This window comes from Onychomys torridus, chromosome 18 (assembly GCF_903995425.1).
Source record: "Onychomys torridus chromosome 18, mOncTor1.1, whole genome shotgun sequence".
NCBI classification, from domain to species: domain Eukaryota; kingdom Metazoa; phylum Chordata; class Mammalia; order Rodentia; family Cricetidae; genus Onychomys; species Onychomys torridus.
Genome location: NC_050460.1, coordinates 42,304,186 through 42,328,295, shown reverse-complemented (window position 1 = coordinate 42,328,295; position 24,110 = coordinate 42,304,186). Strand labels below are relative to the sequence as shown.

Below are 24,110 nucleotides of genomic sequence, written 5' to 3'. Positions count from 1 at the left end.
AATCTAATTGTAACTGCTAAAGATAAATCTCTGGCTAGTGAGGGAAATGAACACAGGGTGTGGAAGGGATATCTGTGAACCCAGGTCTGGACCAGCTCTATTCCAAGATGTGGAAGCAACCCAGGGGTCAAAGGGTCAGTTGTGGGTGGACGTGTAAACAAAAATGAGGTATATATACAATGGAATATTCTTCATCCCTAAAAAGGAAGGCAAGACTGTGACATGGTGAATTTTGAGGGCATTATGCTAGGACAAACACTGTGTGCTTCTTACCTACATGAGGTACTCAGCTGTCACAATCATGGATGAAAAGTTAAATGGTCCCCAGGGGCTGGGGGAATGAAGAGTGAGGAAAACACTTGAAGGAACACTCTCAAGTTTTAGAAAATGAAGTTTTGGGTGGCGATAACAGTGGCAATGTACACACATATTTAATAAACAAACCTTAAACTTAAAATGGCTAAAACAACACATTTTACATTATTTCTATTTCTTCCTAACACACAAACTAGAACAAGCCAAAGGTTGATGGGCTCAAGCTCTCCTTGTACCCACAAGCATCTTGGCAGATATGGTGGGACTGTGGACGACCATCAGAGGCAACATGGAGTTGGGAATTCGGAGGGACCACTCAGGACAGTCAGCCTCTGCACTAATCTTGCTTCCTCTTGCTAAGACAAAGACCACGACCAAAGGCAGCTTGGGTAGGAAAGGCGTGGCTTACTGGCTTGTTCCCCATGCTTTCTTACATACGTTAGGACCACCTGCCCAGGGGTGGCACCATCAATCATTGACAGGCCGGTCTCATAGCTGCATGTCAGCCATCCAAGTTCCCTCTTCCCAGATAACTACAGCTTGTATCAAGCTGACACAGATCTAAGCAGCACACACACCCCGAATCCCCACCCCCACACCCCGGTGACTGGAATAAAGCCCTTCTTCACCACCTTAGGAAGACATTCCATTTCTAGTGCTTCTCATACCCACTTCAGGAGAAGTCAACCTGTCCACAGGAGGCGTAGTTTCCAAAGCTGTCCACTGTGAACCTCTGGGAGATGTGAATGGAATTGAGCTTCAGGGAACCAAAGTAAAAGTTCTCAAACTTCTGCAAAGGAAGAATTCAGAGGGCTGGAGAAGCAATGCTCACTGTCCCATCTGCCTTTGAACACCACACTGCAAGTCCACCCTCTCCCCCCATGTTTCCCTTCTCAGTGTTTATTCTGAATAATGATCCTGGAGAGGAGGGATGGGGGTGGAGTGAGAAGGAACAGCCGGTTCTTCCTTCTCATTAATCCTCAAGTCTCCTCTGAGAAAATGCACTGGAAAGGAGAGCTGCAAAGTCAGAGCCGAGATGGATCTACTGAGCAGACGTGACCGAGAACTTGTAATAAACATCCTGGGGCTGCAATCAGCCTCTCGGGGCTTGACAAAATGCTTTTGACTCAGTTACTGGCCAAGACCCATTAGTATCGGCTTTTCTTAGGGCAACATAGAAGTCTATAGGGCACATTCCTCTGCCTTGTCAACAGCTCTTAGTAGGAGCAAGAGACGAAGCTAGGTGCCACACACATGATGTGGACACTCACTACTCAAGCATGCAGCACCACCAGAGGAACACTGGATGCTTATGAAGGCCCTTTAATTAGATGGAGATCTAGGCCAGCATCCTCCAGGAAATGTTCCACACTGCACTCTTCCATTCTGAGTGCTTTCAGGAGCATCCGTGGGAGGGAAGGACCTGACCTTGTGAAGATGCATTCAGAGGGCAGAACCTGAAATGCCATTGGAATTCATGCCAGGGAACTGAGGAAGGGCTGCCAAAGAGCAGTCTGTGGCCATACCACCCTGAACACACCCAGTCGAATCTCAGAAGCTAAGCAAGGTCAGGCCTGGGAAGTGCTGGTGTGGGAGGCGTGTCGAACCTGCTGGGAGCAAGGTTCTGCTTGCAGTCAGAAAGAACCCAGGAAATCCCCCCTTTCTTTCTCTGCTTTTGGTCATGGGGTTTGTATCCAGGGTCTCTGCCTGTGCTCCAGCTGCAAGCAGCCTTTCAATACAAGTATCCAACGAGCTGAACAGAAGCGGAGGGTGGACCAATGCTCTGCTCACAGGCAACTGTCTCTTCACTTCCTTCTAAACCAGCCCCCAAGCCCATGAACTCCAGACACTGGCACCTTCTTCTTCCTGCAATTAGTGGCCTAGAAAAATGGCTAACTTTACAAAGTCCAGTGCATATTGATTCTTCAACACAACATCAATTGGACCCCATGGATCTACGTGGAGGCTGTGAGCTGCACTGTCTTGTCTTTCTGAAAGGAGACCGGCTCTCTCCAGGGCTGACTACAGCTAACGCTGCTTCCTGGCTCAGGCAGCCTGTGCAAACCATATCCACTTTCTTGTAAAGAAGTTCAGGCTGAAATAATTCTCTGCTAATCCCTTTGCTGAACATTAATTTGAAGTGAAAACCACATAAACAAGACTGACAGCTTTACAGCTGTACAAACTGAAGCCCTCTGGGCACAGAGAAGACGGAATAACCAACCAACAAAGGAAGGGACGAAACAAAGGACGGGTGGCCTTCCAGTCCTCCACCCCATCCCTGTGTCCACAGTCCCAGGTAAAGGAGGCATCACCGCATGGAGCTGCAATTGACCTGCCTCTGACTGTGCTCTTCCTCCTGTAGAACCCCTAGAGACATGATCTGCCCAGGAGAATCCTCACTACATTCAGGTTGATGAAAGCCAACAGCGAACGTGGTGACAATGAAGTTAGCTAGATGTGATTTCAATGAAGTATTTAAGAATATTAGGAGGAGAAGGAACATACGTTCTTACACTCTCAGAGGCCAGTGCAGGCCGTGAAGACAACGGAGCACTAACACCACTCACTGCCCCAACCCACATGGGGTAAAAGATCACAAAGGGCAGAGCCAGTAAGACAGACAAGCAAAAACGCCTTGTAAAGTGTAAACTGGTGCTGAGCACCAGGAGTTTCTTGTGATGCTTCGAAAATCTCTCTACTCTCTACATCTTGCATTTATTTTACTTTCCTAAGTTCCTGCCTTCTTTCTTGTTTTTTGATAACATCTCATCAGATGGAGTTTTCATGCATACGTCTCTAGCTCAGGCTAATTTTTTTTTTTTTTTTTTTTTTTTTTTAAGATTTATTATGTATACAGGGCGCCAGATCTCATTACAGGTGGTTGTGAGCCACCATGTGGGTGCTGGGAATTGAACTCAGGACCTCTGGAAGAACAGTCAGTGCTCTTAACCTCTGAGCCATCTCTCCAGCCCCCCCAGCTAACCTTCTTTACAGCCTTTCCTACCTCCATGTTCCTGTTCTCTCCGAATGCTGGTAAAGACTTTGGAACAGATGATTCTGCAGCAATCTCTCAGTTAATTTACTCTTTAGTCATTGTTATATTTTTAGTGTGAAGCCTTGCTGTTAGTGCTATCAATTATTTCTAGTGACTCATCAGAATATAAACCTTGTGGAAGGAGAAACTGAATTGCACTATATTCTGTAACAGTATCTAGTAGTCTATATGGGGCCAATGAATATTTGATGGGCAAAATGACAACACAAACTCATGCTAGAGAGTTCTCCCTGGGACTACAAGTCCAGAGTGGGGAAAGAAGACAGGTCCGTGTGTAGGCTGGAATTAATTTATAAGTTACCATCAAGAAATCCCTGAAGAGGACTTACCAAAAATTGTATTACCTCTAATTAAGCTGGGAGTGGGAAACGTATCTCAGTTCTAATTGGCTGTCAAGAAAGAACCTAGTCAGTAACGGAAACTTACATATAACTGTCGGCTTTCGCTGTTTCTTATCTACCACAACTGGATTCTGCTCTTGGCTCAGTTCCTGATGTGGGGTATCATTCAGCACTAATGATGGACATTCTTATGCACACACACACACATGGCATGGCTCTGTCTTCCAAGTCTTAGGAGTCAGGAAGCTGATCAGAAGGAAGGAAGGTGGCGGCTGTGGCTGTGATCTTATGCTAAGTCCCTGTGTGTTTTCCTCCAGATCTGAACATATTTCCGTGTGCATATAGATATGCATTCTCTACTTCAATGAAAATGTCTACCTGGAGCCAGGATGGAGGGGAACACCTTGTAATCCCAGCATTCGGGAGTCTGAGGCTGAAGGATTGAACATTTGAGGCTATGTTGAGCCTGTCTCAACAACATAAAAACAAAACAAACAAACAAAAACCTCTTCAGTAAATGCCAAGTGTATAATGAGAGTACAGGCACTGTTATCTCTGAATCTAACACACACACACACACACACACACAAATCATGTTTTTGAACAATGCTTCCCAGCTGGTGGCACCATTCTGGAAGACTGCTGCCATTAGGAGCCAAGGACTGGCTAGCAGAAGTATGTGAGCAGGGTGGGCCTTTGAAGGCTGCAGCCTTGCTGCTAGTTCTGGTCGCTCTGCTTTCTGGTCTGTGATGTGAAGAAGCTCCATCTCACAACCCAACAACCATGAATACCACCATGCCTGCACCAACATGGTGACTGTCAGTCTTTGAAACAGCAGCCAGCAAAAACCTTTCTGACCTTAAGATGATCCTGTCAGATATTCTGGCCTCAAAAATGTAGTGGGGCCTGAGGAAACACTGGGCAGCGAGGTCTGAGTGTAAGCAAAGCCACCTGGTGGCGACCAGAACTGAGCTGGGCCTTGGGGCATGTACAAGACAGGGTACATACAGGGCTCAGAGGCAGAAATGAGCACGGTGAGCAGAGCCAGGCAGTTTAGATGTTGGAAGGGGTCCTGAAAATTACAGTGAGAAAGACTTAGGCGGGAAGAATAGATTAGAGGCCCCCGAGGTTCACAAGCTAGACCTCCTGCTACCCAGAGGAGACCACTGGCGGTCTCTAAGCAGGCTGGTGAAAGTGCATCTTGGGGAGATTAGCCTAGGGACTGAAGGTCATGTCAGCTGAAACAGCAGCCATGGGAAGGATGGAGCAGATGGGAAGCAGCAGGAGTGAGGGACAGAGAGATGCTCTGGGGAAACCAGAGTAAGCAGGCACAGTAGGGGATCAGAGCACTTCTGAGAGGGAGCTACTTCTTCTGGCCTCCACACGGCACACACACATTCACATGTGTGCAGACATAGTCTGCATGGCTGTCTGGAACCACAGTTCCATCTCCAGCTATAGCATCTCAGGCTCTTCTCCAGTCTCCTCATGGGTTGTGATTATGCATTAGACATGAACTCTGTAGCACAAGCATGTTACAGTAAAAGAGCTGTACAGTCTTCCGTTTTCTATTGAACTGTTATTGTCTTCACATATCAGGGATGAACCTTTGTTATGAATCACAAGTATGCTCTTGCAATTGTTTGTAAAAAGTTGTCACTTTTTCTTTTGACTTTATGATGGTGCTCACTTGTCAACTGAAGTTTTTATGAACTCATATTTATCATAACAAGAGATTTTTAAAACAGTGTCCTGACACCACAGACTGCAATTAGGACTGCAAACGCCAACATTTATTGAGCCGGCGCCATGTTTGGCTGATACATCCTCACAACCCCAAGAAGCAGAAGCTGCGCTGAGCCCTCATCTTACTGCTCGGTGTGTGGTGGGGGAAAGGCTGTGGTCACCGGCACACAGAAGGTGATGGGGTTCAGGACAGGCCACCCCACAAGCATCACTAGACCATTAAGGAAAGATGGGATCAGGATGATTTCTCTCGCCTTCTATGGCCCTCCCCCCATGAAGTGGACCCTAACACACTCCCTGGAAGAGACTCCACATTATCAGAGACAAAGAGCATCCTTTGTGAAGATAGGACACACTCTGAGACTGTCTAGGCTGAGAAGACCATGACTGTAGGGAGCAGAGGAAGCCCTGAGTGAAAGTGTTGACGGGTGTGGCCATGTCAAGGACCCCACAGCCTCAGCTCAGAAGGAAGGCAAAACCTTCCTGGAGGACTAACTGAATGTTAACAGTATGTATGGACAACGTCCACCATGCTTTTCTCCCCCAACCCTCACATGCCCAGATATTTACAGCCTGCTTCCCTACAGAGGTCCCCTTAATCCAGCTGTATCCATACACCTTGCCTCCTTGTTTAGCTGTATGCAAGAACACCATGGCCTGTTCGACTCTAATAATAAAAGGGCTGAGCTTCCCAGGTGCTGAGGCTTCTCCATGAGAGCACAGTCCACCCGGCCCCAGCTTTCTGTATGTCTGTCCTTTGCTTTTGTTTTTGGAACAGGGTCTCACTGAATAGCCCTAGAGGTCCTGAACTCTTTATGTAGCCCAGGCTGGCCTTGGACTTGGCAGGATCCACCTGCCCCTGCCTCTGCAGTGCTGAGACTGAAGACATGCCCTACTATCAGTCTTGCCTCCACGCCCTCAGTCTGGTCCAAGGCCATGGACCCTGTAATGATGCAATCAACTCCTCTCACCAGGGAGAAGAGACTGACAGTCCTCATTATGGCCAGACAAACTTTCTCCTGTTTCTGAGGACAGCTCGGGGACTGGTTGTCTGTGGGGCTTCCTCTGCACTGGGCTGCACAGTTCTTGCCCCCTTTTCTCCCCTCCTCTCCCTCTCCTGGCCCCGAGAAAGCTGTGCCTATTACCGTTAGTATTCAGCCCTCTGGGTATGCAAGCTCTTCTTTGAGTTTCATATTTTCTGTGACTCCCTTGACGTGTGCATGTAATAGTCCTGTGCTGTCTCCCTAGTAACCCAGCTGCTGTTAGGTTTAAAGATTAAACTCTTGAGAGAGGGAGGGGAAAATTCTCTTTGCCCTCCAGTCGGTCCTTCTAGTTCATTGCTAGCCCATGATATTCTCTTATACGCCAACTACATCTCCCCATGACCTTCTACTCTTTATCAAGCTTAAGACTGAACACAGGTAAATGTACTTCCTTCTGGAGGCTCTTGTGCTATACAAGAATTGAGCGAATGTGTGTGCTTTCCCCTTATTAATCTGTCTTCTGTTGGAGGGTCTGGGCCTTGAACTAGCACCCTGCCCTAGTCTTGGACTGCTTGTTTGACCCAGCTGAATTTCTTGCCTAATCTTGTTTATTCCTGGAGACAGAATGCCTCCAGTGCAGAAGCTGCCCTTCAGTGGGCTGGCCAACTGGTGGATCTCAAGATGGCCGCCAGAGTGAGCATTCCACAGCACCGGGACAGCTGACAGACTCCTCGACAGCAGGAAGAACCACAGAAAAAGAGGTTGTGCCCAAATGCTTGGGAGCTCCTGAGGGAGTCCCAGAAAAGATATGAATATTCCTCCACTTTATTAGCATATCCCACTCCTTCACTTCTGGAACCTCCTGATCCCTAGGGGGTATGTGGCGGGTAGATTTTTAAGCTGGTCCTCCAATTCTTCCGTTTTGGACCAAGAATCTGTCCCCTCACTGCTGAAAGCAGTCCTGTTACTGGTTCCTCAGTTCCCAGTGGAAAAGGGTTCCAGTTTGGTAACAGGACCTGGAGAGAGAGAAGAAGTCTCTTTTCCTATCATGTGGGGTAGAAAGTTGAGATTCTCCTCAGGAGGCCTGACTCTAGACTTGGAGCCATTTGACCCCTCAGTGTGGGCAGCTCCCCTTCAGAGAGGCCTCCTGGGGCTGGAGAGATGGCTCAGAGGTTAAGAGCACTGGCTGCTCTTCCAGAGGACCTGGGTTCAATTCCCAGCAACCACATGGTGGCTCACAACCATCTGTAATGAGATCTGGTGCCCTCTTCTGGCGTATGGCAAACTTGCAGGAAGAACACTGTTTACATAATAAAAATAAATAAATCTTAAAAGAGAGAGAGAGAGAGAGAGAGAGAGAGAGAGACCTCCTGAAAGCCTAGCCTAACCACCAAAAGGTCAACACTTGGTTTGCACGATCATGGGTCAGGTGACTGCAGCTCAGCTGAAAAAATGTTAATTAAATTGTGGATGAAAATAAGTATACATCAACTCAATTGCTCTGTTGAATTAGGTAGCTACATGGAAAGGGGAGACAGAAGAAAGACGTTAGACTACAAGCTCAAAAGCAGCAGGGAAAAAACCAACAACCCTCGCCTGCTCTTTTGAACTTAAGGTAGTTCATGAAGAGTAAAGTGTTCTATTGTTTAGAAAATAATAGATCTGATGGAAAATTTAAATGAAAAGCATCTAGTCAAAGGATTGTAGTCATGTTGAGTTTTTCTCCTCCTGTTTTCTAACAACTCCCCCAGGGATTCTGAAGCTTCAGGCATTCTCTCTGTGCACTACTTTTCTGACACACACACACAGCTCTGAGGTTGTGAAAGCCAGAGTTTTAAATACTTATTGTAAAGGAGCATAACAAACAGCTATGCAAAACTACTGACTACATGGTAAGGAGTAAAAATGGAATTAAAAATTTTTTTTTAGATTTATACTTATTACATATACAGTGTTCTGTCTGCATGTATGCCTACACACCAGAAGAGGGCACCAGATCTCATTATAGATGGTTGTGAGCCACCATGTGGTGCTGGGAATTGAATCAGGATCTCTGGAAGAGCAGCCAATGCTCTTAACCTCTGAGTCATCTCTCCAGCCCTCTGCAAATGGAATTGAAGACTGCCAGTGTTTGTGTTCTCCCTGGCCAACACGAAGACTGAACGTGGATAATATAAGGGGAAGCTCTGATATCTAAGTCTGAGATCATTTGAAAACTAGGATGTATATGCTGCTATCCTGTACTGTGTACTCAAAGAATCAGGAGAAAACTAAATTGTAGGGCAACGTGGCACATGTCTTTAATACCAGCACTTGAGAGACAGAGGCAGGTGAATGTCTGTGAGTCTGACGCCAGCCTGGTCTCCACAGGAAGCTCCAGGCCAGCCAAGGCTACATAGTGGGACCCTATCTAAAAACTACAAAAAAAAAAAAAGAAAAATTCTTTAATGTGTGTTCATGTGTGTGTGGGGGGGTGTACAAGTGTGTGTGGGTACATGTGCACAAATATGCACACGAATGTGGAGGCCAGGAGACAGTCTCAGCTGTTGTTCCTCAGATATCATTTTTTATTTTTCTCTTTTGAGACCTAGTCTATCTAGGACCTTTGGTTTGAAGACTGGGCTAGAATGGCTGGCCAGAATGCCCCAGGGATCTGCCTATCTCTACCTCCCCAGCACTGGAACTGTAAGCATACTCTCCTATGCTTGGCTTTTTCAAATGGGACTACACCCAGGTCCTCACATATCCTAGGTAAGCCATTCTCCTACTGCACTGTACCCCCAACTCCATCATCTATTTTAATTTTGACTACAAATGTAACAGAAGTAGCCTAGAAAATTAAACATTTCTGTCACCAAGTAAACACTTAGAATTGAGAATAACTGGGGTAAAATGGCTTAAGGTCAAAACCAAGGCTTTATGTTGGGTGTGGTAGCACATGTGTTAATCCTAGCACTTGGGAAGCAGATACAGGAGGATTTTTGTGAATTCAAGGCTTGCTTGGTCTACAGAGTGAGTTCCAGGACAGCCAGGGCTACGCAAGGAAACCTTGTTTTGAAAAACACAAATAAACAAACAAAACAAAAAGGGTTCCCTGAAAGAGAATACAAAGTTGAAACTGAATCCTCCTAGCCAGCATTGTCTCTCTCTCTCTCTCTCTCTCACACACACACACACACACACACACACACACACACACACACACACACACTGTATTCCAGCACTGAGGAGGGAGATGTAGGAGACTGCAGGTTTGAAATGAGTCTGGGCTACATATACCCCTGTCTCAGAAAACAAACAATTCCAAGCATCCTGCTGCCCCATGCTCACTCACATGGTCTGTGGAGCCCACTATTTTTAGTTTGTACATGTCTGTTTCCTCTGGAGAACACAGAGGGAATTACTGATTTCTGGTAGCTGCAAGCATCCTGCTGCCCCATGCTCACATGGTCTATGGAGCCCATCATTTTTGGTTTGTACATGTCTGATTCCTCTGGAGAGCACAGGGGTAATTATTGATTTCTGGTAACGCAGTGGTACACACTGAAAGGAAACAAATGGCAGGATTGAAGAGCTGACTGTGGTCATTTTTCCTGGCATTCATCGCAGACCTTCAACTCTTTCCTTGCAGCTTGGTGGCATAGCCATCAAACACCAGAAAGACTGGAGATCTTGGAGTGGAGGAAGATGGAGAGGAATCTCTCCCATCTGTGCACTCAAGGTACAGAACCAACAGACCTGCCGGAGTCCTGTCTTCCTCAGTCCAGACAAAGCAGTGCTCACAGTCCCCAAAGATTCCTCTTTTGAAAACTAAGTTTATTTATGGGAGAGGGAGCTGGCTCAGCTGGTAGCGGCGCCTGATGTTTAAAGCCCGACCATCTCAGTTCAATCTCTAGAACCAGAAAAGGTTCTCTGACCCCACACATATACATACACACAATGATAAATAAAAGGGTTTCATTTCTTTATTATTAGTGTTGTGTGCGGGTGGGCGGGGAGTGGGGGGCATGCTTGCTCCAGAGCCATGTGCGGGTCAGAAGATAACTTAAGGGAGCCAGTTCTCTCCTATTGTGGGTTTCAGGGATTGAACTTGGGACATCAGGCTTTCGTGGCAAGTGCTTTTATTTGCCCAAAAATCCCTCTTCTAGAAAAATGTACTTCTTGTGCTGGATGGACTTAGGTAACTTGACTTCAGTAAGAGAAAAATCCAGTTTTAAGTTCATAATGGAGATGTAAAATATGTGATGGGATTGAGGTTGAACTTAGTGGTTGAGCAGCTTACCTTGAATATGTGAGGCCCTCAGCTCAATTCCCAGCACCAAGGAAGGGAGGGAAGGGAGGGAGGGAAGGAGAGAGGTAGGCAGGCAGGCAACACACACCATGTAAGTCCCACACGATGTGAGTTGTTCTTGGTACCCATAAGTTAAGCTAGCCTTTATGCTGTATTTGGTAGAAATACAGAGGAACTAGGTGGTGAGACAGAGTGCACAGTTAAGGTTGTGCTGGTCTCTCCTAAGGAAGGGTGCTGTCTCTCGTTTTCACACATGTGATTAGACTTCTGAAGCCCATGGCTAAGGGGCTAAGGAACACCAAGCACATGCTACTTAGAAGGTTCCTCACTGTTTGTCTTACATGCTGTTTCAACAACTTCTACTTCTGCACAATCGCCTTTTTACAGAGAAAGGTAACAGTAATGGTACTACCTGATACTTAAGCACAGGCTTACCCGCCTACCTCCCTTTGTGGGAAGGCAGGTCACAGGACAAGGGAAGACAGTGTTGAGGACTTCATGCTCCTTGGGAAGGTACTCCTAGTACAAAGCTTCATCTAAGGATTGAAAAGTATCTTACAAATCCCAGCTCATTAACCCTTCAAAAAACCAGAGCTGACTTAAATACTCTCACTTAAAAGATAAGAAACAGAGACAGACTAGGACCACTAACATTGAGATAAATTTAAGTTCCTAGTACCAGGCCTAGCATACTGGGCAGCAGAAGGCTGTGACCATGGGCAGTACATGCTCAAGTATAATAACAAATCTGTATCCAAGAATGCCAACTTGGGAGAAAAATCCACCTTTCAGCTATGTGCATATGCTCACAGCCAAGTGTCCACTTATTTCAGGGCTGTTATGGCTTGCCTAGGAAATGCCCCACAATACTTAATCCTGAGTTGGTGGGGCTATTTTGGGAGGTCTGGGAAACATCAAGAATGTGGGGCCTAACAGGAAGATGTAGGTTACTGGAAATGTGCCTCTGAAGATTATTCGTGGTCCCTGGCTCTTGCTTCACTCTGGTTCCTGTCCACCATATGACGGACAATCTCAGCGACACTCCTCAGCTGCCATAGCGCTCTGCCTCACCATGGCCGAGAGAGTCAACAAAGCCAAGTACTGCATGCTGAACTTCTGAACTGTGAACCACTAATAATAATCCTCATAATAATCATCAACTCCCCCTACAAGTTGTTCCTGTCAGGTACTGGATTGCAGTGACCATTAAAAACCATTTCTGGGATTCACACTGTGGTTTGGAAGACTTTGAGACTATTTGGGGCCAGTGTTTGAAGAAGCAGGTACAAAAAGCTTAGAATGCTAGAAGCCAGTAACATGGCTGATTCTGCTAAGAGCTTAGAAGACAGATCAACAAAAAAGAAAGAAGTCAAGGCCAGACTCAGAGGCTTCAGACAGGAAGGCTTTCAATAGGAACTGGACTGGAAGCCATTTGTGCTACATTCTGGCAAAGAACAACAGCCCATGCTTTTTCTATGTCCTACAATTTTGTCAGAGGTTGAGTTTAAAAGTGACAGGCTAACAAACCTTGCAGACATTTCAAGACAGTCTGCATCAGGCATGGTTGCTGGGTGCTTTTTGAAGGGTTTAAACTTTCTCATTTTCACAAATGAACTTAGGTTTCAGGTCTCTCCCAACAAAGGGCCATTTATCAACAAATTACATTCAGGGATGAGGGAGAGAGCATGAACAAGGCCCGAGTCATCCCCACAATGTCTCAAGGACAGTTCCTGAAACCCCTTTGAAACTTACCCAAGTATGTCGACAGATAAAACCTTAGCCAATTAAAAGCATACTAATATAAGGGCTGCTTTAATCACTCATATTTGAGATGACCTAACTGTTCCTGAAATTCCCCTAGCTATGCTTAAAGGGAGCCTGCATATTCCTCTCAGGGTCATCCCCATTTTGTACAGGTGAATGCTCCCCCACCCCCGCATATGCTGGTAAATAAATGCTCTTTGCTCTTGCATGCTATTAGTGTCTGGGGTCTTCCTTCAGCGTTTCCTCGGACCCTACACTTCTGACCAAGTTTATAGTCAGAATCAGAACCAAGAAGAAGGGTCGAAAGACTAAAACAAACACTTGTACTTTGGCCATGAAAGTTAGTATAAAGTTTCAGATAAGAAGTTGGACATGAGGGAGCGTGCTTGTAATCCAAGTACTTCAGAGGCTGAGCCAGAAGATTTCTATGAGGTTGAGGCCAGCCTGGGCTACACAGTGAATCTCAAGGCAGCCTAGGTGTCTAAGTTAGGGTTTCTATTGCTCTGAAGAGAATGGTAACTCTTTTAAAGGAAAATATTTAATTGTGGTGGCTCACAGTTCAGAAGTTTAGTTTGTTATCATCATGTAGGCAGACATGGTGCTAGAGAAGGAGCTGAGAGTTCTTACATCTTGACTCATAGGCAACAGGAAGTGGTCTAAAACACTGGGCATGGCTTGAGCACCTATGAGACCTCAAAGCCTGCCTCCACAGTGACACACTTCCTCCAACAAAGCCACACCTCCTAGTAGTGACATTCCCTTTGGGGGCCATTTTCTTTCAAACCCCCACATTCCACTCCATGACCCCTAAAGGCTTGTAACCGTATCATAATGAAAAAATGTATTTAGTCCAACTTCAAAAGTCCTCATAATCTATAATAGTCTCAAACTTATTTGAAAGTCTAAAGTTCAAAGTCTCTTCTGAGATTCATGCAATCTCTGAACTGTAACCCCCTGTAAAATAAAAAAGCAGATCACATATTTCCAACATATAATGGCACAGGATATACATTACTGTTCCAAAAGATAGGGAAGAGAGCATAGTGAGGAAACACTAACCAAAGCAAGACTGAAAACCAGCTGGGCAAACTCCAAACTCTGCATCTCCATGTCTGATGTCAAAACGTTCTTCAGATCTCCAACTCCTATCAGCTTTGTTGACTGTAACACACTTCTTTCTCCTGGGCTGGACCCACTCCCTGTTAGCAGCTTTCCTCAGCAGGTATCCCACAGCTCTGGCATCTCTAACATCTTGAGTTCTCCAAGGCAATCCAGGCTTCAACTTCACAACTTTGGGAAATGGCCTCTCTAGGCCTACAGTTAGGGACACCCCTGACAGATGCCTGGCCTCAGCAGCTTTCCTTAGTCACGGAGGCAAACTTCATAGCCCCTTTCTTCTGTCCTTAAAGTCAGAACCACATGGCTGAAGCTGCCAAGTTCTGCTGCTTGCTGGGGCTAGAACATGGCTGCCTTGTTCAATTACATCTTCATGAGCTTTCTGTTTTCTATGATTACCTTCGCTATCTAAGCTTGGCTGTCCTGAAACTGGATCTGTAAATCAGGCTGGCCTCAAACTCAAGAGATCTGCCAGTCTCTGCCTCTGGAATGCAGGGATTAAAGGTATGCACCACCACAACCAGCTCTAAGCTTTTCTTTAATTCCTTTTCACAAACTGGAAATTTAGCCCTGAGGTCACCACTCTCTTTATTCTATTTCCTAATCTGTTTATCCCCTTGAATGCAAGACTTAGCTCCATTCCACTTCCTGGGGTTCCTTTTCTCTTCAGCTTGCTCCTTTTCATTATCAATCTTTATAAGCATGCACACTAGTAACCACAGACAGAGTCTACACTAGGTTGTTTTGAGAATTCCTTTGCCAATGAAATTAATCCTAATCTCTTCACTTTAGCCTCAGGCAGACTCTTCAGGCAAGGGCAAAAAAACAGTCACTTTCTTCACCAAAATATCACAAGGATGATCTCTAGGCAACACACTAAAATTCTCCTCTGAAAACTCTTGAGCCAAAACCCCACAGTTAAAATCATTCTCAGGAGCACTATCTCCCATGCTCCTACTAATATGGCCCATTAAGCAGTGCTTAAAGCATTCCACTGCTTCCTAACCCAAAGTACCAAAAGTTCAAATTCCTCCAAACAAAAACATGGTCAGACCCATCATAGCAATATCCCAGTTCCTAGTACCAACTTCTGTCTTAGGGTTTCTATTGCTATGAAGAGACACCATGATGACAGAAACTCTTATAAAGGAAAACATTTAATCATTTATTTACTTATGTATTTTATTTAGGCATGAGTGCTCTGTTTGTATGTATGCCTGCATGCCAGAAGAGGGCATCAGACCCCATTATAGATGGTTGTGAGCCACCATGTGGTTGTTAGGAATTGAACTCAGGACCTCTAGAAGAGCAGCCAGTGCTCTTAACTGCTGAGCCATCTCTCCAGCCCCAAGGAAAACATTTAATTGAGGTGGATTCTTACAGTTTCAGAAGTTCAGTCCATTATCATCATGGTAGGACATGGCGACATGTAGACAGACATGGTACTGGAGAGGTAGCTAAGAATTCTACATCATGTAGACAACAAGAAATGAACTGAGATACTTGGTGTGCCTTGAGCATATATGAGACTTCAAAGCCTGCCTCCACAGTGACACATTTCCTCCAATAAGACCACACCTACTTCAACAAGGCCATACCTCCTTTTAGAGGCCTTTTTCTTTCAAACCACCATACTGGGATATACAGTGGGACCCTGGCCCAACCCATCTTCTTCTTCTCCACAAAAACACTGCTGTTAGGAAAACATTGTTTCTGGAGAATTATGTCATTAGAAAGAAGCCTTAAAGGCATCTTAGAACTAATCTGTTCCTACCCACCACGGCCTCAAGGGTGTGTGTGTGTGTGTGTGTGTGTGTGTGTGTGTGTGTGTGTGTGTGTATGTATCCATTTAAAACATCTTCCTTTGAGAATACAGGGTGGCCAAAGCATCCTGACAGCACAGGGCCACTTATGAAGTTGTTTACCCAGGAATCAGCTGACCATGCTTAGTTACCCTTATTCAGAGGCCCAGGGCCATGATCCAAAGGGTCCACCTACTGCTCAAAAGGGTAGCAGACTCTGGAGCCCAACTAATGATGCTGGTCTTGCGGGCACACAGAATCTAAGGAGTGTAGAGTCACGGAGGTTTCTGCCCAGATTGTAAAGGTCTGAGAGGCTGAGCGAGGTGCGGTGGGGAGCCATTACAAGGGCAATGGATGAAGCTGTGAAGGTATAACCTAGGCTACCATGGCAATTCTGGGATACTGGAGATGCTAGGACTTTGGAATGTCTGCTAAAGAGACAAGAGAAGAGCCATGTTGCTTGTAAATGGCAAGACCATCAAAAGAACAGGGCTACATGAGTCTGCTGGAGCTCAAGTCACACCACATGCCCGATGTCAGCCATGGAACAATGGGATCCAGTGTTTGTCTGCTGTGTTTTCTCCTCCTTTGGCTGCCTCCTTGCTGTTCTGTTCCTCCCCTGTGGAATGGGAAGTTTGGGTTTGGGTCTCCGAACATAGACTTGTGGAGATGTTGGAACTGTTACTACACTGTGGATGCTTAGACGCTTGGTTCCCAGCTCGTGACACTCTGTGGGAGGTTCTGGAAACTTTAGGAGGTGGGCAATAAATAGAGGAAGCAGGCCACTAGGGCTGTGTCTTTGAAGGCTAACACACTCCCTTCCTCCCTCTTTCTTTCCTGTCCTCCACCATGTGCTCCCCTGATCATGGTGTTCTGCCCACGCACGCAGACCCGAGGAGCTGTGGGCTGAATGCCCCATGCTTTCTTCTTGTACGCTGTTTGAGGCCAGCACTCTTCTATCAGGAGGAAAGATGGCACACAGGCCAAGAGTGGGAATTATATGATATAAAAACTACAGTCACGACCCCTGGGAGGTCCTAATTAAAAATAACTCTCAAAAGAGGTGCACTTCTGAAGCGGTCTTCAAGAAAAAGGCCTACAGATACAGGGTCAGAACGTCAGGCATTGGGACTGGGGATGCAGCTCGGGGGGGGGGGGGGGGCACAATGCCTACCTAGGCATGGTTTAATCCCCAGCACTGGAGAAGCCCAGCACAGTGATGGAGGCCTGAAGACCCATCACCCGAGATGCACAGGCAGGCAGAGCAGAAGTTCAACTCATCCTCAGCAACATAGAAACATTTGAGTCGAGCCTGGGATGAGATCCTGTCTCAGAAAACAGATGTTGGGTAATGAACAGAAACGTGTTAACACCAGGGTAGGTGAGACAGCTCAGTGGGCAAGGGGGCTCGTGACAGCAAACCCGAGGGCCTGAGTTCAATCCCTGGGACCCACACAGTAGAAAGAGATGACAGCCTCAAGACAAGCTGACCTACACACACACACATACACACACACACACACACACACACACACACACACACACACACACCACAGCTCTGCCCCCAACAAATAAAATGAAAATTTATAAAGAACTACATTACCAGGCTTAAAAATATAATCAATTTTGAAAATATTTTACTAATCTGTTTCACAATTAGGATCAGAAACACATTTTTTTCCCCTAAGTTCTATTTGTTAAAATTCCTCAAACCTAAAAAGGGATTCTGTGTTCCTGCCAAAGGGGCAGCCCTCAAGTCCTCCTCTCTCACCCTGTCTTCTGACTGCACACAAACAAGACACTGCCGTGAGAGCAAGTGTGGGAGAACAAAAAGCAATGGGAGGCAAGCACACCCAAGAGCAGAAGCCATCTTAAAACTATCCACACAGGCGGTACCTATGCACCCCGGGGCAAGCCACACTCCTACACACAGACACACCCCTTCACCAAGAGAGAAAAAAGGAAACTTCTTCAGGGTGGAGCTCAGTGATACAGAGGATCCCCAGCATGGACAAATTCCTCTGAGAAGGACCTCGAAGGCTCTTCGGTAAACCAGGTAATCATGCTTTCCCACCAGTAACGGTGGAGCTAGTCTCTGTCACTATTTTTCCACCTTTAAACAGGATGGTCTTTTATAAAGACAGCCTGTGTTTACAATAGGAACAAAGGTAAGCGACAGTTCTGCATGCTGAGTCACTCCTTTTCCACTGCTGTGTCACAGATCAACTTAAGGCTGGAAGGCTTATTGGGCTCCTGGTTTCAGAGGTCTCAATGCTCTGAGCATGTGGCAGCACACCACACCACATCTGATTGTGTGGCAGAGAAAATCTTATTTCATGGCATCCAGGAAGTGAAGGAGAGGCAAGAAGGGACCAGGACGCCCAATCCCCTCTAAGGGTGCATCTCCAAAGAACCACTTCCTCTAAGTAGCCACACCTCCTGAAGGCTCTATTTCCTCCCAATAGCACCACAGCTGGAAGACCAAGATGTTAACATATAGGAATCTGCGGGACATTCCAGACCCAAACTACTGCACATTCTGATTCCAATCTCCACTAGATCATTCCAGAAATACATGAACGAACAAACAAAACCCAGTTTCCTTGAAAGGAGAAAAAGAGAAGGTTTACTAGGAATCTTTATAGCCACAATCTGTCCACATGGAGCTGCAATACTTGTAAAGACTGGACCAGTAACATCTTCAGAATAAAAGGCATTGTTGTTGGCAGGGATCTCTCATCTTTGAGTCATCTTCACATACAGCCCTAAGTCTGGGCAGAGAGGCTACCTTTAATCTGAAACCTCAGACTGCAGTGATCAGTCAATAACAATAGCTAATAATAGCCAATAGAAAGAGGACGTGCTGTTCTCACAGAAGGCCTGGGCACCTCAGAGCCAAGGAGCAAGGCCAAGGGCAGTGTTTGGAAGAAGTCCTATTAGCAGGAGTCTCCATACGGAAAGTGCAAAACGCTGTGTGCACACCAGGGACATCTACAACTCCCCACCCTGTCAACACGCACGCCTGCCTCTTGTTGGGTCAGGCAAACACTGCCAAAGTGCTTCATTCCAGCGACAGAGCTGGATCCTCATCTCTGTGACCAGGATGGCTTTCTTTCCCTGCAGGGAGAGAAGAGGGACTCCCCTGTCATTCTCAGGTCTCTGCTGGAGTGTGCAAGAGCTCTCTTTATAGTCTGGCCTAGCCTAGGGAGGCGACAAACAGCAAGGGAATGGAGGCTATAAAACCTGCAAGCAATCACTCAGGGTTGCACTTTTGGACGTCCGGCCTGCACCTCACTGCTGATGCAAGTATTATCAAGTTTAAGACTGCTGGTAAAGCCAAATGACCTATTAGAGAGTGAATTAAAACTGCTATATACAAATAGGATGCCAGACAGTTCTGCTGATCACCTCAATATGCAAAATGCTAAGGGACTTCCCTCCCTGCAGAGCCTTTCCATTTTGAAAAGTAGCAAGAAAAAAACACGGAGCAGGGGGAGGAGGAGGTGGAGACAGGAGGCTGTGCTGACAGGGCTGGAAAGCTGTGCTTGACCTCAGTGCAAGCGGCACACGGTGCCATTCGAGAGCTGGCATCTGAGGTGGGCCGATGGCAGCTCAATCTGTTGCCAAGTTTCCTTCCCAGAAAGTCCTGCCTTGAGGCACGGATGTTACTGCTTTACCACAGTAAACCGTCTGGTGGCTGCTGGCTTAGGGACTGCTCAGGCCCCAAGCCTGTAGGGCCAACCCCCGCCAACCCCGAGGTGCTGTTTCTGCAGAGAGCTGCCCTGGGCAGAGCCAGTGCTCATTACACTTTGTTGTCCCTTTCCTTTTCTATCTCCTGTCTGGTCACCTTCCTGCAGACAGTACCTGTAACGGTACTCAACCCACAGAGAAGGTCCACAGAAAGGAAGGGCAGGTCGGTAGAAGCGGAGCCCAGCTTAAGTGACTTCTCAGCCTGGGGCTTTAGGGAGATTATGCATCCGAGCACTGACTGTTGGCTATGTCAAAGCAGCAAACTGAGAAAAAGGAGACGAGGGAGGGGAAAGAATCAGGGCCAGGCCATCCACTCCAACTTCTCCAACATGGGGATGGTGTCCAAAAGTTAAAAAGCAAATCAGATATCCTCAGGCAACAGAGTGTCTACATATGCACAAACAATAGCTGTCCAAATAACAGCTGGGCTAGGAACAGCTTCTTGCAAGATAGAAGGCAGACTGCCACATGCTATCAACTACATTATTTTCACCTCATTAGACAAGACTGAACCATCAGCCAGAGCCACAGGAAACATGCCTTCAGAAGCATCACCACCACTTTACACATTGTGACACGCACTCGTGGCTCCATGGTCCAGCTCAGACAGCCGCCTGCCTTCCCTCTGTGAAGGTGTGGCCAGATGTCAGACAAGCAAAAGGCTCTTTGGAAGAAAGAACATCATCATGCCCGAGCATGCCTTGAGAGCTGAGAGCCATGGCAATCTAAAAAACAGCATGATTGGACTTCTGCTGGATTTCTAACCAGACTGCTTTCTCCCTAGCTTTTCATTTTTGAAAATAATGCTCAGCATTGATTCTAAAATAGCTTCATGGCTGGGATTTTGTCCTTTTTAAAGCTATCACAGCCTCACAGTACTACCGACATCAATTCTCTAACATTTGGAATCATAATCAGATACCATTGCCAAAGGGTACCTACCCACCATGCTTTCCTTCAGTCAGGAATTGTGTGTGTGTGTGTGTGTGTGTGTGTGTGTGTGTGTGTCTGTGTGTGTGTGTGTGTGTGTGTCTGTGTGTGTGTGTGTGTGATGGTTGTGCACTTAGCCTTGCAGGCCATGCCCAGGTGGAGTCCAGAGGTCAACAGTGGGTGTCCTCTTTATCGCTGTCCTTGAACCTGGAACCTACTGTTTTGGCTAGACTGACTCCCAGAGAACTCAAGGGATCCATCTGTCTTCTCACGCCCCAGCATTATGATTGCAGGCACACATTGCCATGCCCAGCTTTTATGTGGGTGCTAGGGAATCAAACTCAGGGTCCTAATACATACACCATGTGGTGATTGGAATAGAAAATGTCCCCTATAGGCTCCTGCATTTGAACATGTGGTCCTCAGCTGGTGGCACTGTTCAGGGAGATTACTGAACTTTGAGGACATTTGGAACCTTGGTGTAGGAAGCACGTCATTGGGCTGGACCTTGAGAATGAGTGTCTTAACCAACTTCCAGCTTGCTTGCTGTTTCCTGTTTGTACATGACATGTGACAGCCAGCTTCCTGCATGCATCCCCCACCACCATGGACTTAATCCTCCAGAACTGTAAGCCAAAACAAACATTCTTCTTTAAGTTGCTTCTGGACATGACATTTTATCACAGCAACAGAAAGTAACTAATACACACAGCCAACACTCTACCCACTGGGCCATCTCCCCTAGCACCAGTCCAGTGCCTCAACAGTAGTCTACCTCAAAGAGGATGTGTCCCATCAACATCTCTGGATCCAGATTTACATTCTGCTACTGTTTTTCTCACATTGTAATTAAAACCACACAATTAATAGTAGTCAGTCATATAATAAAGAATGAAATTCTGATACATGCCACACAATGCATGAACTCAAAAAACACACTCAATGAACTAAGCCTCACAAAAGGACAAACCTATGATTCCACATTCATATGAGGCTCCTAGAATGGTCAGAATCATACGGTTAGGAAGAATGCAGGATACCTGCATTTGCAAAGATGGGGCGTGCAGTTGCTGTCTAGGGGTACAGTTTCAACTTCTGGAAAGAGACGGTCAGTCTCACAATCATGCCAGTTACACACACGCTGTTGGTAGTTTACAATGACAGCAACAGCTACGACGGAAGCTGAGGAGATGGCTCAGTGGGCAGTGCTGTTTCAGCATGAGGACCTGAGTTCAGATCCCCAGAGCCCACACAGAGAAGCCAGGTGTGACGGAAAGAGGAGGAAACAGGGGGACCCCCAGGGCTCATGGGCCAGCCAGTCCAGCAAACTGGTGAACTCCAGGGTTGGTAAAAGACCCTGTCTCAAAAAATGTTAACATCACTTGCTGCTCTTGCAGTGGGCCCAGTTTTGGTTCCCAGCACCCACACAGAAGCTCATAACCATCTTAACTACAGTTCCAGGGAATCTGATGCCCTCTTCTGACCCCCATAGGCAGCAAGCACGCACGGGGCATATGTGTGTGTGTGTGTGTGTGTGTGTGTGTGTGTGTGTGTGTGTGTGTAGAGAGAGAGAGAGAGAGATGCTCATACACATAAGGAATATAAATATTTTTTAAATAAATGAGGTGAAGCAGTCACCAAGACACTCAACATGAAATCTGACCCCATTTGCACATGTATCTACCCACCCACACAAGAACATGTATGTACGTGTACACACACACACACACACACACACACACACACACACACAAACTACAATGACTCTAAAGAGAACCAAATCTTGACTCATTTCTTCAGTGAATAACACACAAAAGAAAATGAACAGATCCCTAGACGTGAATGCAGATGAGCATTTCCTACAATAAGACCAGGTGCCCATTTAAAGAGTTCATGGGAATGAGCTCAGAGGACTGAATATTCATCCCTCCTCTCAAATGCACCACATTGGCATCTCGCTTAGTGCTTTATGCTGAGAGGATAGTCATCAAATGTCAACACATTCCGTTCTGAGGAGAGCCGGCCAGGAGTCCAGGGACAGCAATGCCAATCTCCTGGTTCGGTTCTTTGTTTTGCACTCACTGCCTTTGCTGAACTGTGGCCTAGTCTTGTTATTGTGTTGGCTAGACCCTACAGAACCTTGTCATCATCCCCCAGGCCAAGAAAACACGTGGAAGTATTCCAATGCCACTGCAAAGAAAAGTTACCAGTAAAAGCCAAGACAGAAGCAGCATCACATGAGGAAAGACAGCCATGGAGCAGTGAGGAGTATCTTTCCAGAATAGACGGTGGTTGTCCATCAAAATCAGCCATTGCTTGAATTTAGTTTCAGTGACGGCTTCCCCTCACTGACAGTGCATCTCCCGGCACCCTCATTAGTGTCTTTAGACTTCACTGACCAGGCAAGGGAGCACACACACTTAGAGGAGACTGCCTTGTGAACCGCTGTTGGGTTGGATGTGCCTCCTAAACAGCACACAGTAAGAGACCACACTGGAGTGCTCCAAGCTGCTCCACGGCTCCATCTCAAGCCTCTGTGAGGGGCCGTCAGACCCTCCAACATGAAGGACTCTTCGAGCACTGGGAAAAGGCAACACCTCAATCATCCTCCACACTCTCCTATTTTAATCATCAAGAATGGAGGCAGAGGGCCAGCAAGATGGCTCAGTGGGTAGAGACACTTGCTGCCAAGCCCAATGATCACGTCTATCACTGACACAGCGAAGAAACCTCATCCATAGCCTGACAAGACATCTCATCACAATCTCCTCCTTCAACTTCACGTGTTCCTGCTGTTTGTGCTAATTATAAAGTTGTAATTCTAGCACTCAGGAGCAAAGAAGATGAGGTCAATTGCCAGTACCTCCAGTACTCCCAAAACAAACATCTACATGCTCACTAGAAATGAACAAAACTAACAGAAATTCAATAGTACTCATTCACTGAACATTGACTCCTAAATATTTACTAATTTGTTCCATATCTTGAGGCTTTGCTAAATATTTACATCAACAGCACTAATGAGGCAGAGGAAGAAGAGTCACAAGTTCAAGGCTGGCTAACTGCAGGGTAAGATTCTGTTTGTTTTTAAAGTGTGATATATCTAATACAACAGAGTTGTACTGGGTGAGATAAAATATAACTAAGCTTGTGGTGATATACTGTGTACCCTAATAAACTTGCCTGAAAGATCAGAGAAGCAGAGCAGCCAGCCACTAGTTCTTACCTCTACGAAATCCTCAGCCTAAAGAGAGTGAATTCCTGTTTCCTCACGCTTCATATACCTTTTTCTGACCTGCCATATTACTTCCTGGGATTAAAGGTGTATGTGTTTCCCAAACAAAGGCATGGGATCTCAAGTGATAGGATTAAAGGTGTGTGTCACCACTGCCTGGCTCTGTGTCTATCTAGTGGTTGGCTCTGTCCTCTGATCCTCAGGCAAGTTTATTAGGGTACACAATATATCACCACATAAGCTAGGGGCTGGGAAGGAAGTTAAGTTCATAAATTGCTTATCACACAAGCAGCATCTGAGTTCAGATCCCCAACACACACTCACACACCAACATACACTAATTTATTAAAAAACAAAAACTAGGCTGGGCGGTGGTGTTGCATGCCTTTAATCCCAGCACTCTGGAGGCAGAGGTAGGCAGATCTCTGAGAGTTCAGGGCCAGCCTGGTCTACAGAGCGAGAACCAGGACAGGCACCAAAACTACACAGAGAAACCCCGTCTCAGAAAACAAAACAAAACAAAACAAATCAAAAAACAAAAACAAAACAAACTAGCTGTACAAAAGTTTTAACAAACAATGTGGAGAAGGCTCGAGAAAGAGACCTAATGTTAACCTCCACACAAGCATACACACTCATGTACACACACATACAAAAAGAGATAGTTAAACTAAACTCTAAATTCTGAATCAGGGATCAGCACACTTCTGTAAAGGGCCAGATGGCTGCATACTCTTGGTCACAACAGTGCCACTGGTACATGTGACCATGCTGTGCTC

General features: G+C 46.2%; 1 protein-coding gene across 4 annotated transcripts in view; it reads right to left on the bottom strand.

Moving 5' to 3' along the window:
* Ascc1 (activating signal cointegrator 1 complex subunit 1) overlaps positions 1–24,110 on the bottom strand; it is a 91,685-nt gene that overhangs the window by 918 nt on the left and 66,657 nt on the right. For 3 of the 4 annotated variants that reach the window (XM_036167592.1, XM_036167590.1, XM_036167589.1), the window contains exon 10: positions 984–1,105. The exons of the other annotated variant lie outside the window; for it this stretch is intronic. In XM_036167592.1, the coding sequence (XP_036023485.1) occupies positions 989–1,105 (117 nt within the window). In that variant the 3' untranslated portion in view covers positions 984–988. The remainder of the gene's footprint in view (positions 1–983; positions 1,106–24,110) is intronic. 4 annotated transcript variants of the gene reach the window in all.